This window comes from Meleagris gallopavo, chromosome 8 (genome assembly GCF_905368555.1).
Source record: "Meleagris gallopavo chromosome 8, MGAL_WU_HG_1.1, whole genome shotgun sequence".
Taxonomy (NCBI): Eukaryota; Metazoa; Chordata; class Aves; order Galliformes; family Phasianidae; genus Meleagris; species Meleagris gallopavo.
In genome coordinates, this window is record NC_139411.1 from 21,452,503 (window position 1) to 21,466,705 (window position 14,203).

Below are 14,203 nucleotides of genomic sequence, written 5' to 3' on the forward strand. Positions count from 1 at the left end.
TCCTCCGTCAGCAGCAAAGGCATTGTGCTCTTCCCTGAGCCCTTCTGGCTCAGAGCTGGGCTGGATGCCCCGGTTCAGCTATGGCTGCTGCCCTCCCTAGCTCTGATAATGCCTCAGCGAAGCCACGTGGGTGCGTCCTGTGGCCTCCCCGGCATTTGGCTGTGCGTCATGTGAAACCCCTCCTACAAGCCTCTGCTGAGTAACTGCGCTATTTTTGGCCTTGCAACGAGGGAGCTGCGCTCATCCCAGCGAAAGGCTGGAGGCGACCCTCTCCCTTTCACCTCCCCGCAGGATCCCCAGCCCCATCCCACCCACGGCCACGGGGCAGCCATTGCCCTGCTTGGAGGCACGCTTGGGAAGCGCTGAGGTGTCATCACAGGCTGCCCAGCACTGGCTCTGGGATTCCTCAGGGCTCTGTCAGACCCCAATAAAGTTATACACGTTCTCATGACCCCACGGCCCCAAAGCATTGGTAAATTCAGGAGCTGGGGCTGCCTGGACACAGAGCAGATGTGGGTTCTGGGGAGCCCTGGAGCTGTGCCGTGCAGATAGAGGAGTGCAGGCTTCAGCCTGAGAGGTAAATGGTGGCTGGGAACCTGCTTTGTGGACACTGAGAGGCCGCTGCAGGAAGCAGCGCCTGTCTTAGTGCAATGGGGACATACGAAGGCTGTTCCAGGTGTTGGTAGCACAAGGGCTGGCATTAAAGCCTCCTGACAGGGCACAGCAGGTTCCAGGAGAAATGCAAAAAACCCGAGTGGCTTCCTCTGGCTCCGGTGCACGTTGGACCTTGGCAGCGAGCTGCTACACGAAGGGGAAGGAGTAGGAGCTGGGCCAACATTGGGCACACGTCCCGTGGGGACACAGCTCCCTCTTGCGAGCCCGGGGCTGGCAGCGCTGCGGGCGCTGGGCACCGCGACCCCACTGCGGTGGGACCGGGAGCTGCAGCGCTGGACGCTGGGCTGGGGCTGAGGGCAGAGCAGGACATTTGCGGAGGGCGCTGCTGGAGATCCCACCGCTGTGGGACGAAGAGGGGCTGCTCGCCCCCCGTCCCCGTGTGCCCGCCGATAGGTGGCGGTGGCGGATCTTGCTTGGGGACAGGCCGGGACCCGTGTCGCAGCTGGGAGCAAGCTCGTCCCTGCGAAGCGTTCGCGGAATTTATTGCACAGCCGTGAAATGTGGCACGGAGCTCTGCGTACTGCAGCAGACGCAGCCTCTTCCCTCTGTCCTCTGCTTGAATCCTTTACAGCGGCTCTGCATCGGGACTCACCAGCGCAGAGATCGGGCTGCAAAATGCAGGTGCCCCCCGCTTTGGCCAGGTGTGGCCACCTCGTGATGCATGAGACAAGACTGAGGATGGGGGAGTGCTTGTGATTGTGTAGCTCACCCGGGAAAGGAAGAGTGCTGTTGTGCTGGTGGGAGAAGCCCTCGCTGCAAGCTGCACAGCAATGGGCTTTATTGATATTTTAATATATTTACCTGTTCCACAGCTGGCCACAGCTTCCTCAGCACTTTCCAGTGCTGAGTTAACAATTCCTCGCTGCACTGTGGGATGCTCCCAGCATGATCCCCCCAAGCACTGAGTGTTGCTGCAGGTCCCCAAGTGCCCGATCCCTGCTGTGCCACAAGGAGTGGAAGGGAGAAACAGGAAAAGGTGTCGGGGAAGGAGAGGAAAGCAGAGCATGTCTGTGGTGCTTCATATGAATCCATGCTGCTCCTGTGTAATCCTGAGTGTGACAGAGAGGTCATAGGAATGTGGCTGTGATGGGATGTGAGAAGCCTTTCCTCAGCTGCTCAGCTGCTGCACAGAGCTGCTCATGGCTCATCCTCAGCCAGGAAATGTGAACAGAAATCAAAACCTGAGCCCATGCACAAGGTGGACCTTAGGTGTGATGGTTCAAGCCCAGCCTCTGCACCTAAGCCCTCCTTTGCTTTAGGCCAGCACTTGTTTTAGGCTTTGTAGGGCTTTTGGGCCCTGTCTAGAATCAATCATCGCTTCCCCTCTCCCAAACAAGAGCCAATTTGCCTTTTGGACCAGGAAGAAACACCTCTGCCCCTTTGCCATGGCTTTCTCCTTCCCCAACACCCCTCTGGCCCCACCACCACTGCCAGAGCACCACACATGATGAGTCCCAACAGCACATCGCACACATGGCCTCACGCAGGGTGCGATGGGATGAGGTACGTCATGGGCAGGCGCTGCTTCCAGCACAGCAACGCAGCCACTTCCCCCCATTGTGTGTCCCCTCCTTGGGCCGCTTGGCCAATCTGCAGTCTCCCATCACCTCCCTCCCATCACCACGGCTGTTCCTCCTCTTCAGAATGCTTCACTTCCGCCGCCCCGCTCACAGCTCGCCTTGTGCTGTTCCATCCTCCCCATCTGCTGAGGGGCCTTGGGTGAGGGAGATGCTGGGGGGTCCCTCCCCCTGAGCTGTGCTGTTGGGACAGCTGGGATGTATCCCAGCGGAGGGGATCACGATGGTGGACATCTAGAACCTCCCACAATACTACACCCATGCCTACGGCATTGCTTGGTGCTGTTGGTGTTCCGTAACGTCGTTGCTGCATGGCACTGCTGTGTAGGTCAGTAGGGTCTCCACGTGCCCCTTTGCTCTGTTTGAGAGCCCATTCTCAAGGCTTGGCCACAGACGTGCATCTCATCCAGAGCCTCAGAGTGCTGCCGGATGAGGAGGTTTCCCAACAAACCATCACTTACTTGGAGGAGATACACTAAGCGGGGAGCTCTCCTTGCACACCCTTATTCTGGAGGAGGTTGTACTGAGGTTACCATTCCTCCATCTTGCTCACCGAGGCACGAACTCACACACATTCCCTATTTCTGCAAACGGCAATATGGTAGAACACAGAGAGAAATACAATTCTTTGCTATCGCCGAAACCAACCTCAGCGCGGGGCTGCCGCTCCGCTATCTTTGTTCTCGGCTATCCTGTTTCTACCCACGAGACTGCGGAGCCTCCACCGTTCAGCTCCGACGGCCAAGAGCCGAGCTTGGGCTTCCTCTCCCGCGACACCTCGCTGCCACCCGGCAAACAATCGCTGGGCGTGCCGCATCCTCTTCCAGCGCTGCTCCAGAGCCTCCCGGCCTCGGGGTGGCCGTGCGACACGGCCACGGCGAGCCGTGCTGAACCGAACCGCGCCGTACCGTGCCAAGCGTCGGAGCTGCAGCTGAAAATTTCTCCGGCTCTTTCCGAGCGGTGCGCTCTCACCCGCACGGTGCAGACGCGCAGCGTTTTAGCAGCGCCAACGCTCACAACGCGGCACGTCTGTGCTGGCTGCGGCCGGCACCGCGGGATCGACACGTTGCGGAATCGCTCCCTGCGCAGTCGGGGCTCCGCGGACGCCCATCCTCCGGGCTCTGCACGGTAGTGGCACCGACCCGAGGCTACGCGGTGGGGCCGCGCCCGTGGCTGCGAGATCCCGGACGGGACGGGACGGGACGGAACGGGACGGAGATGGGGCGGGAGCGGTCGCCGGGTAGTGTTGAGGATCTCGTCCGCCCCCTCCCCCTGCAGCCGAGCGGAATGGTTGAACATGTAGCAATAATGCCCCGGCATTCAGGCTGCCCGGCCCGGCCGGCCCTAATCAGCGGCCCGCGGACCCCCCTCATCTCCCCCTGCGCTCAGAGAAAGGGGAACAAAACCCAGCACGTTTCTGCAGCCCCCGCACATAAAGCGCCGGGCCTGGGCCTCAGTGGGGGGCAAAGCGGCCCGTCAATCTCGGCGCCGGGGCCTCTTTGTCCCTCGCCTCCCTGCCACACCTTTTGTTCCCGAATCCAATAAGCGCCTATTCCCGCTACCTTCCTCGGCGGCTCCTTTCAGCGCCGGCCCGGCGGCCACAATGGGCCGGCTCTGAGCTGCGCGGCCCCATTCAGCGCCTTGGCACGCTCACAATCCGCCCAGGCCGCCCTGCCCCGCGGGCACGGCGTTGCGAGTCCCGCCGGGCACCGGCCGCCGGGCGAAGGAGGAGCGGGCGGAGGATATTGCACCTGGTTTATTGATTGACTCCGCGAGCTGGCGCTGGCAGAAACCGATACAGAGTAGATAGAAGGGCTGCGGGAGCCCCGGGCCCCGCCGTCGGCTTTTTACAAGCGAAGCTGCTCCGATGGCGCGGCGCGGTCAGCTCCGGCCCGGCCGTCCCGGCGGCACTCCGGGGTGGCGGCGCTCCGCCGTGGGCTCGGCCTGTCCTGTCCCGTCCAGTCCCGTTCCGTTCCGCCGCGCCGCTCCTCCCCGCGGCTCCGGTAGAGAGCCGGGGTCCTGCCGCGCCGCCCCTCCGCCTTCAGTCCGCGGGGCGTAAGGGCGCTGCGGGGCCGTCGTGCCAGTCCGCTCCCGGCCCTGAGTGCGTGCGGGCTACCAGGCCCGGATGCCCTGCAGTGCGCCCTGGCTGCAGGAGGGCCCCGCCGCCGCCTGGTGCAGCGCCTGCCCGCCGCCGCCGAAGCCCCCCAGGCCGCCCACGTTCACGAAGGGGCCGGCAGCCGCCGCCGGGCTGCAGGCGGCTTGCACCGAGGCCCCGCCGCTGCCCGCCGGGTAGGTGCAGCCGTAGCCGGGGTTGTAGGAGGCGGCGTTGCCGTAGCCGTAGGCGGGAAAGCCGTTGTAGGAGTAGGGCCCGTTGTACGCCGAGCTGTAGCCCTGCGAGCCGCCCAGGCACGGCTTGCCGTCGCGGACCAGCACGGGCACGGCCACCCTGCGCGGCGGCGGCGGGGCCGCGGGGCCGCCCAGCTCCAGCGACTTGTCTTGCCGCTGCCGCTTGCACTTGTAGCGCCGGTTCTGGAACCAGATCTTCACCTGCGTGGAGGTGAGCTTCAGGCTGCTGGCCAGGTGCTCCCGCTCGGGAGCCGACAGGTAACGCTGCTGCTTGAACCGCCGCTCCAGCTCGAAGACCTGCGCCTGCGAGAAGAGAACGCGCGGCTTCCTCCGACTCCGCTGCTTCGGCCTCTCCGCCTCCTCCGGCTTCTCCGCGGCGTCCAGCGGTTTCTTCAGTGCGCAGCTCTCTGCACGGAGGAGCACAGGTCACGGCTGCGCCGGGCCGCCCCGCGGGGAGGGAGCCCCGAGCCGCGCACCGCCGCCCGACACCGCGACCGTCGGGGAACCGCGGCTCGGGCTGGGAAGCAGCGCCGAGGCGGGCGGCGGGGCAGGGAGCGATTCCGCACCTCCGCGCCGGCGGCGGAGCTCCCCCGGGGCCGAGCCCCGGGCACCTGCTCGTCCGCCGCCTCTTTCCGAGAGGGCTCCGCCGCACCGCGCCCGGACCGGGCCTCACCCGTCCCGCCAAGCGGGAGAGCATGGGACAATCCGGCGGATCCGGATCGCGGCTCCGCGCAGGCTCTGCCCGGGGACGGGGAACGCCGCGGCGCGGAGGTTGGGTACGGCAGCCCCGCGAAGTGCCACTGCCCGCTCCAGATGCCCGAGGGACGCGGCAGGGAAAGGGCTCCGCGCAGTGCGGCTGCGGAGCAGCGCCGGTACCGGGGCTCCGCGGCGCGGAACGGACGGCGGGGAGCGAGCGGTGCGGGGAGCGCGGCGGGGCCGGTACTCACTCGGGTCGCGGGCCGTGGGGTCCAAATCCTCTCCCGGGCCGGGAGCCTCGCAGGAGCCGCGCAGCACGGCGTGCACGTAGCTGTCGGCGGAGAGCCGCGCGTCCGCCTGGCCTCCGGGCGTTGCCACAGAGCTCAGGTAGGACAGCTTCTCCTCCTCTTCTTCCTCCTCGCCGTCGGAGAAGCGGGCGCCGTCGGCGGCCGCCAGCAGGCAGGCGGCAGGGTGAAAATGGTGCTCCAGGTGGTGCGGGAGCTGGGCCCCATAGTGCGGGTCCTGCTGCTGCTGCTCCAGGTTGAGGATGTCTTTGACAGAGAAAGGGGTGGAAGTGACGGGGCTCGGTAACATCATCGGGGCAGCGCGAGCGGCCGGGGAGTCCCGGGGCCCGGCGGCGCTCGGGCTCCGGCTCGGCGGGGAGCGCCGCGCCCGGTGCGGGGGGAGCGGGCAGCGCCGACAGACGAGGGGCCGCGCCTGCTCCTGTCTAAGTTGCCTCCATTAGCACGGCGCTGGGGGTCTGCGTTTTGTTACAGCTTCTGCGGGGACAGCCAAGGGCTCGGGAGCCTCCTCTGCCCCGGGCCGGCACGTCACGGCGAGGAGGGGCCGGGGGCGGCCTCGCCATTGGAGGGAGGGGGAGGCAGAGCCGGCCCCCTGCCCGACTCCGGCCGCCCGGCCAGAAATAGCAATGTATTAAGGCTGCGCGCGGGGAGGCCGCTTCCCCGGAGAGCGCCCCGCCGGCCCGGTACTCGCCCGACGGGGCTGAGCCCGCGGGCGCAGGGTCGGGGACCCCGGAGAGAGCCGCGGCAGCCGCCGCCGCGCCTCCCAGTGCTAAGCACGTGTAGGTAGGTAGGGACCCCCGCCCGGCGCGCTCCGCCGGTCCCCTCCCGCACACGGCTCGGAGCGAACACGTGCGACCCCGCAAGTGTCCCGCTGCCGAGTACGCGGCGTCCGGGCGGGCAGTAGCCATGCGACGTACACGTACCCGACGCCCTCCGTGTTTTCCGGACCCCCGCTGCCCCGCCAGTGCTCCCGCATATACCTTGTTGCTGGCGCGTCCTCTCCCGCCCGCACGGCTCCCCGCAGCCGCCGTGCTCTGCTCCCGTCCGGGGATTGCGCGTTACTCCGCCGCGGCCGGATCGGGCCCCAGAGCCCCGCCAGCGCCGGGCCCAGGTGAACAGGGCCGGGTCGCGGCCGGCGGGCGACCAGGGGCTGCGGCGGCGTGGGGCAGGAGTACGGAGAGCTAACCCGGCCCGTTCGGCTTTTTCTTTCGTTTTCTTTCGTTTCGTTTCGTTTCTCTTGCCGGTAACGAGCGGGCAGCGGCCGAACGGAGCTGCCACGCCACCGTGCCGGCGGGTAAAGCATCGAGCGAGCGGCCGCTGCCCGCCGAGCCGCTCCACACCGAGAGTTCCCCCGGGCCCGGAGCTGCGCCTCGGCCGCACCGAACACACCGGTGCGCTGCGGCGGGCAGTACCGGGACCCCATGACGGGGCCCCGCGGCCCCCGGGGTGCTCGAAGGGCTCAACGTCTCCACGGAGCGCGGATCGGGCGCGCCAAGTGCTGGGCGGGGGGGGCCGGGTGGGAAATTTCGTTGTGATTAAAATGCTGCCGCCCCGCAGGACTCGGATCGGCACCGAGGCGAGGCGGCGGGGAGCCGGGCGCACGGCGGGCAGGTGAGTGTCGGTACCTCTCTCGGGTCGGTACCGGGCGGCGGCTCCGTCATTTACCGGCCGTGTCGATACTTTCGTTTCACTGCGTCCCACCGCTCCGACCGCAACGGCGAAACGTATTTACCGGCGGCGCAGCCCCGGGAAGAGGGCCCACGTCCCACGCAGATGGCCGCGGTTCGGCTGCTGCCGGTCTCGTTCGCCCGGCGGTCACGCAGACGGCCCGGGCGTACCGCATCGTTTCCCACCGCGCCGCTTTGAAACCCGCGCAGAGATTGCTGCGGATCGCTCCCTGCCCGCTCCGGGGGCCGCCCTCCTTTCTGCTGTCCTCAGACCGCCCGGTTCCGACCGTGCACTGGGAAACACTGTCGCCATAACCGGGTCCGACTCAGCGTTCGGCGTTGTCCCGGGGCGCGGAGAGAAGCCCCGCGCTGCCGCGGTCCCGGTGACGATTAGCCGTTCCTGTGTTCCGCTCGCCGTCGGCCTCGTCCCACTCCCGTCTCGCGGTTCCCGGGGAGGTGCGGGCTCGGGCTCCGCGGGCCGTGCACGGGGCCGCGCTCACCCGAAGCCCGCGGCCGCTGCTCGGCGAACAGAGGGGCAGAGGCCGGAGCAGGGTGAGGCGGCGGCGCTGGGCCTTTGCGGCCCTGGGTGGCTGAAAAAGTAGGGGCCCTATTTTTCCAGTTTTCCAGCCGCCGTTCCTAGGGCTCGGCCGCGGGCCCGGCCGGGTCTTTGCCCACGCTCCTCGTCCCCGCGGGTTCGCCTGGCGCCAGCGCGCTGCTGCCCGCAGCTACAACCCGGACGGGCCGAGCGCCAGGCGCGCCCCGCGGGCACGGGAGCCCGGGCCGGGCGCAATTGGCACCCCGGGGCGGCTCGGCGAAGGGAGTTGTTCTCCCGTCGGGACCTGCTTCCGTGCCGCCGCCGACCCCGGCGATGACTCTCGGGACGCACGTCCCGCGGATGAAGGCGACGCGCGTGGCAGCACCCACGACCCCTCCCGAGGCTTTGTCCCCTGCCCCTGCTCCCGGTGCGCTTCCCCGCATTGCCGGCCCCAGCTTCGGTGGGATCGAATCGGGCCCGTTTCGGCGCTGGGAGAGCGACCGTTCCCGGCTGGGGAAGCCGCGGAAGCGGGTCATGATCGCGCCCTGCTCGGCCCTGCTCTGGCCCGTCCCGTCCATTCTGGGGCTGCCGAGAAGAGCGGCGGCGTCCCGGAGCAGTGCGGGGGGTGCGAGAGCCGGGGCAGGGCGCAGCCCCGGTACCTGCCGCCGGGTGTCAGCCCCGAGATGCGGCTCCGGGGCTTTCCCAAGGCGACCGGGCCGGGGTCAGCGAGCTATTAATGGTTATTTTATTTATATCATTAGCGGCGTACCCTGAGCTCTGTTTACAGCGGGTCCTTGTTGTCCCGGCCGCTCCTGCGCTCTGTTTAGACAGGGGATTATTGTAATGGATGGAGCTCGCCGTACGGATGCTGCGGCGGAGCCAAGGCTCCCCCGCCCCGGGCCGAGGAGGGGGGAGCAGCCCTGCAGCGGCCGCGCGCATCGCGGAACTGCCCCAAGAGCCCCCCAGCCGCCGGGGCCCCGAGCGCGGGCAGCCCGGTAGCACGCTGCTTCGGCCGGGGGCCTTCGCTCTGGGCGATGCTATCAGCCCCGGGGCCGCTAATTGCTCCATTAGTCTCGCGGGTGCCGAGTGCCGGAGCCGGCCCCGCGCTAATGGCCGTAAACAAACAAACACGCTAAGCCGGGACTGTCTCCGGCCCCGACGGCTGCGCGGGGAGCGGCCGGGCACGGCGGCGAGGCCCCGGCCGGCTGCCGGGGGTACCATCGGCCCTCGCCCACCTGCACGCCGCCCCGGGCGGCCCCGAGCTCCGCGGGCTGGTGGGGGCCGGTGCGGGTCCGTGCCGCCGGGAGCTGCCCCCCGCGCCCGGCTCTATTTACACAGAGCCTGCCCTTGTGTAAACGCTGTGCGCCGTGGTTTATCTCAGGGCCCGTCTGTTTCTCGTTCTCTGTCAGCAGCGCCCGGTGAAGGATGGCCCTTTCCCAGGGGCTCGGCCCTGATTTATGTGAGAACCGCAGCGCTCCGGGGACGCCCCCGCACGGCGGGGCCGCTCGCGGGCACCGGGACAGCGGCCGGCGGCCGGTACCAGCGATGCCCCGCCGCTCCTGGCCCCGCACCGCCCGGCCACTTGACGGCTGCCAGCCCGAGGTCCGCATACCGAGCCCCGGCCCCGGGAGACTCCGCGGCGAGGGGGCACGGAGCGACGTCGCCTGCAGCGACCGGTCCTGGGCGGGACACGCTCCCCCTGGCACACCCGCCTTGGCATAGGACTGGCCGGCTGCCTCCCGGGGCAAAGAACGGCTTTATCCCAACGCGACGCTTTCCCAGCAGTGACTCTTCCACTGTTGTTTCGAATGCAATGTGTTCTTTAATCCCTGGGCTCAGCAGCCACGTCCAAGGCAGGGATGCTGTATGCTCCCCCAGCAGTGTGCTGCCTTCGTTTCCCCTGTCTGGTCCCATTCCTGCACCCTCCTGCCACCGGGTCTAACACCCGTCCCTGCCTCTCAGCTCCTGGGAACCACTGGTTTGGCTTTGCCAATAACAACCACTCCTGCAGTGCCCATTTTTGGGCGAAATACGTCACTGCAAATTTTATTATTTTTTAAAGATTATTATCGTTCCACTTGTTACTGGCTGTTTTACATTTGCTTTACAGTTCTTACAGGGATGTATGGGGTGGAAATTTGTCCCAAAACAAAACCTGCATGATAAATGGTTGTTGGTTTTGTTGGTTTTTGTTTGTTTGTTTGTTTGTTTGTTTTCTCCAAGGGTCATACCAAGAGTTTCTGTGCACGTTTAGAAGTTGAGATCTTGAGGTAGGGGATCAGAGTGGTGCTGAATACCAGCTATGTGCAACGTTCAGCTCTCAGCACTTCTAGGGATGAGAGTGGCTCATGGCAGAGTACTGGGTTTTGACCCTAAAGGGAAGGTTGTCCTTGATTTCAGTGTCTGATGGAACTCTGGAACTCAGCCTGACATCTTGAGCTCAGTGAGAGCCAAATCACAGGAGCAGGTAAAGGTCATCCCACATCTGAAGCAATGCAGGATAGGAAATGTCAGCACCGAGGACCCCCTCCTGTCTGCTTTTATTTGGCTTCTCTTGTGCACAAAGGATACGCAGGCTTGACAAAGCCACCCTGCTGCACAGCACAGCCCTGCGACTGTGGACGTGCAGAGGGCTGTCAAACACCTCTTCCTCTGGAAGAGAAGTTGTCATAAATCACAGCATAGTGCTCCTACAATGAGTTGCTCCTGTGCCGGGGCTCCCGTTGAGGCCACCACCACCAATGTGTGTTCACCAGTCCTTCCCCAGCGCCTTTGCTCCGTGCTTCAGAAGCCATTGCTGCCTGTTTGCGTCCATGAGGTTAAGAAGCAGGGCTGAAATTCATCCTTCAGCAGAAGCCCAGCACGAGGCTCGCTCGCTGCTCGCATCCGCAGGCCTGCGTACCACTTGCATCCCATAGGGCTTAAGTGGAGTCTAAGTGGACCCCGGGCCCTGCGCTGGCGTCCGGCCCGGTACTGAATTGCAGCTCCGAGCCCAGGCCTGCAGCTCTGATTCATGCATGTAATCCTGCTGAGGTCAGCGGGATCCATCCCGCTCCCACCGCAGCCCGCGGGATGGTTCACACGAGAGTAGCAGGGTCAGGCTCTGTGTTTGCATGCACTGTTGAAAATGGAACAATTCAGATTAAACTAATTAAATTTTAACAGGTCTGGAAAAGCGTTTTATTACATAATAAACAGGGGGGATTAGCCATGTCAGGCTCTGCTGTGCATGTTCGCCGGCCGCGGCACTTGGTGTTGCTCTCGGCTTGGGACCTCCCCGTGCTGCTGCTGGGGCTGGGCCCCGATGAACACACGGCGTTAGGAGCGCAGCTGCATGCTGGCTCCCGCTCCCCAAAGCATTCTGGGTGCAGCGCTTCTCCCAACCCAAGCAAGCCTTTTCTAGAAGAAATTTCGCAAGCTGCTTGGCGGCTGTTTCCACAGGCGGCCTTTAGAGACAGAGAAACCCTTGAGCTGCAGCAGAGGCGTGCTTGGGGGAAGCAAGCAGCCAGGCTGAATCTGCGCGAGGTGCTGACACGTCTCATCTTGGAAACAGAGCTGATAAGTTGCTCTCGTTTAGGGCATCTGCCCGGCAGCCAGTCCCCACTTCTCTCACTGCTTAATCGGGATTCCTCTGGCTGCAAGCAGGTCTTGTTCCCATGTGGGTAAGGCCAGCCTGGGAACAGCTGCCCCCAGAGCTGGCAGACGTGCACCAGCAGTGCCATACGTGGCTTTGCCAGGGTGCAGGACTTCCAGAGGATGCAGCAACTTCAGCAGAAACTGTGCTGCAACTTTGGCTGTGCTGCAGTGACATAGGGGCAAATGTGTGGTGCAGTGCAGAGCAGTGGCATCTTTGTTGGGAGCGCACAGGTTTGGTGACACTCACTGAGGGGCTCCAGGGGCACCACAGCCAGGGGCTGCTGCATAGCTTCAGTTGTTGAGTCCATAATTCATTGCAACCAGCTGAGCAGCACTGAGCACAATGCATCTGGAGCAGCCTTCCCGCCTACCTGCTGCTACAAGAGGAGCAAGGCAGGAGGATCTTGTGCTTTCTGTTTGCAGTGGGTAACTACAGGGGGCACGGCCTGGTGATTTGCATGCGCTTGCACAGGCGATCTGCGGGTGCTGTGTTTTCCTCTGGAAGTGGAAGGGCCGCTGGGGTGGAGACTGTGGTATGCTGAGGGGAAGCAAAGGAAAACAGCTCCCTGTCTGACTGCTGTGGCTGGAAAGGTTAATGGCGGAGTGTGCACCCGCGCCTCGTGCTTTTAATAAACACCCATTCTTTCATTTTCCTTTAAAGTAGTTTTTCCATTTTGCCATTGCAGCTTGTGCTCTCCCTCCTGCGCCAGCTCCTCATCGCTCAAATACAGCGGCTCCTAGCAGGTGGGAGATCTGAATGTCTCTGCTAATAGTTTATCTCTGAGCTCGTCTAATGAATTCTCCTGGTAATTACTGCACAGAAATTGTTAGTGTATCTTGATGAATCAGAACTTTCTAACAACAACTCTGGATGAAATTATAAACTGTTTTTCTATCTTAGAGTGGAGACTTGAGAGAGGATTCCTAATTGTACTTGCCCCCTCTGGGGCCAGGGCTGGATTATCCCACACAGGCTTCTCCACAGACTTGTTTTTAGTCTATCAGTAGGCTCTCTGCCAGACCTAAGGGATGGAGAACTCAGTTTTCCACATTTAAATCCACTCCCCTCCACCCTTCCACTCCACTTACACCTCCAAGGAAGAGCCTGGATTAGAGAGGATTTGTCCTCATGGGTCTTTGGGTTGGGTTTGTGAAGATGTGTCCTTAAAAGCTTCGGCTTTTTTTTTTTTTTTCCCCAGTGACTCCCAGCTTTGCACTGGGGATGTGCAGAAGTGAAGCTGAGAGCAGACACCAAATCAGAGAATCATAGAATCTGTAAAATGGCCTGGGTTGAAAAGGACTATAATGATCATCTAGTTTCAACCCTCCTGCTATGTGCAGGGTCACCAATTCCTGCCTTCATATGGTGTTTCCTTTGAAAGGTTTGGGGGACATGCAGGTGGCAGGATATGGGCTCATGGTACAGAGAAGGATGGAGTGACACTTCAGTGATGGGACATGAGTGTCCCCTCCTGCTCGCCACATTTCAGGCCTACGTGCAACAAACAGGCCAGGTGGGCCCAAGGCGCATACAAAATGTGACTCCATGCTGGCAGAGTTGGGTCTCTTGGTGCAACCCATGGTTTATCCCTGTGTTTCTGGTATCCCTGCAGCCACAGATGGATGGTCGTGAGGGTCAGCAATATGTACAATGCCACATTGGGCCTGTGGTCCCCAGGCGCATGGGCTGTGTGGAAGGCAGCACGCCCTACTTAGTGAGGGGTGAAGGCAGCCAAGGGACTTAGTGGGAAGAGGCCACTGCTGGAGGCACTGACGCCTGTCTGGCTGCTGGGACACCCCTGTGGCCCCATCCCAGGCCATCCCCATTGCCCGGCACCGTGCCACACGGCTGTTTGGGCCTAGGCGCCCTTCTGCAAACATCCCTGCCTCGCGCACCCGCCCTGCTGACGGCAGGGAAAAGTCGGAGCCGTGTCCTTGCGCCGACCTTCAGCTGACCTTCCAGTAACGCTCAAGAAACCCTCAGAAAGGCTTTCTCATTGTGCAGCCCCAGGGTTTCCAGGGAATTAGTCAGCAGGCTGGAATTGTGCTCTGTGTATGTGACCCCCCCCGCTGCCCCCGCCTCTCCCATCGCTGGAGCCGGACCGGTCCAAGAGATATGTTGCCAGGGTGACAGCGAGGTGTGATGGATGGACAGAGAGTGGCTGCGGAGTGGCAGGGCCGCTGGTCAGTAACCCAGGGCTGTGTTTATAAGAAGGAAGAGGCTGTTTCCTGGAGCTAACATAATGCAGCTCTAAAAAAGGCAGGGGAAATACATCATGCGAGGGGAGCGCTGCCTGGGAGGGGAGGGCCGCTGGGGAGCCCAGCAGCACCGCCAGCCCGCAGGTCAAGGTGCCTTTGACAGGGCCTTTTTTATAGGCCATTTGCGTGAGAGTTCGCTGCTGTTTCTCTGCAGCCCTGACAGCGGCTCAAGGCCTGGCCGGGGCTCGGGGAGGGCCTCATCTCCACCATCGCTTTCCAGCCCTGCGACACGGGACCTGCTGATTTATTTGGAAAATAAATAACACTCGCTGACCATTGTTCACAGTGACAGTCTCTCTGTGAGCAGGCGGAGTTGTGGGGAACGAGGGGATGGCCTGCAGGTCCCGTCCCAGCTGGGCAATGCTCCTGGCTCCAGTCCCTGGGGTGTCAACTATAGGGATAGAAGTGAGGAGACATCTCCCCTCCTGCCCCAAACTCAGCCCTGCTGTTTTTTGCTGCCCCACAGGTGTGTGAGTTCCCCATGCTGTGACAGCTGTGGGGCCGTCCCCA

At 63.5% G+C, this 14,203-nt stretch overlaps 1 protein-coding gene across 1 annotated transcript; it reads right to left on the reverse strand.

Moving 5' to 3' along the window:
• Positions 1 to 3,993: 3,993 nt before the first annotated feature.
• NKX2-3 (NK2 homeobox 3) lies at positions 3,994 to 6,520 on the reverse strand. The gene is made up of 2 exons (XM_085229437.1): positions 5,546 to 6,520; positions 3,994 to 5,005 (listed from the first exon to the last, which is right to left on the reverse strand). Exons 1-2 carry the CDS (start codon positions 5,889 to 5,891, stop codon positions 4,365 to 4,367), a joined length of 987 nt encoding a protein of 328 aa, XP_085085563.1. The 5' UTR covers positions 5,892 to 6,520; the 3' UTR covers positions 3,994 to 4,364.
• Positions 6,521 to 14,203: the final 7,683 nt, after the last annotated feature.

Excerpts from the sequence above, each read along its gene's own strand:
- NKX2-3 (XM_085229437.1), bottom strand. The coding sequence starts at position 5,891 with ATGATGTTACCGAGCCCCGTCACTTCCACCCCTTTCTCTGTCAAAGAC. Across the intron at positions 5,006-5,545 it reads CCCCACGGCCCGCGACCCGA|AGAGCTGCGCACTGAAGAAA; the intron begins GTGAGTACCGGC and ends TCCTCCGTGCAG.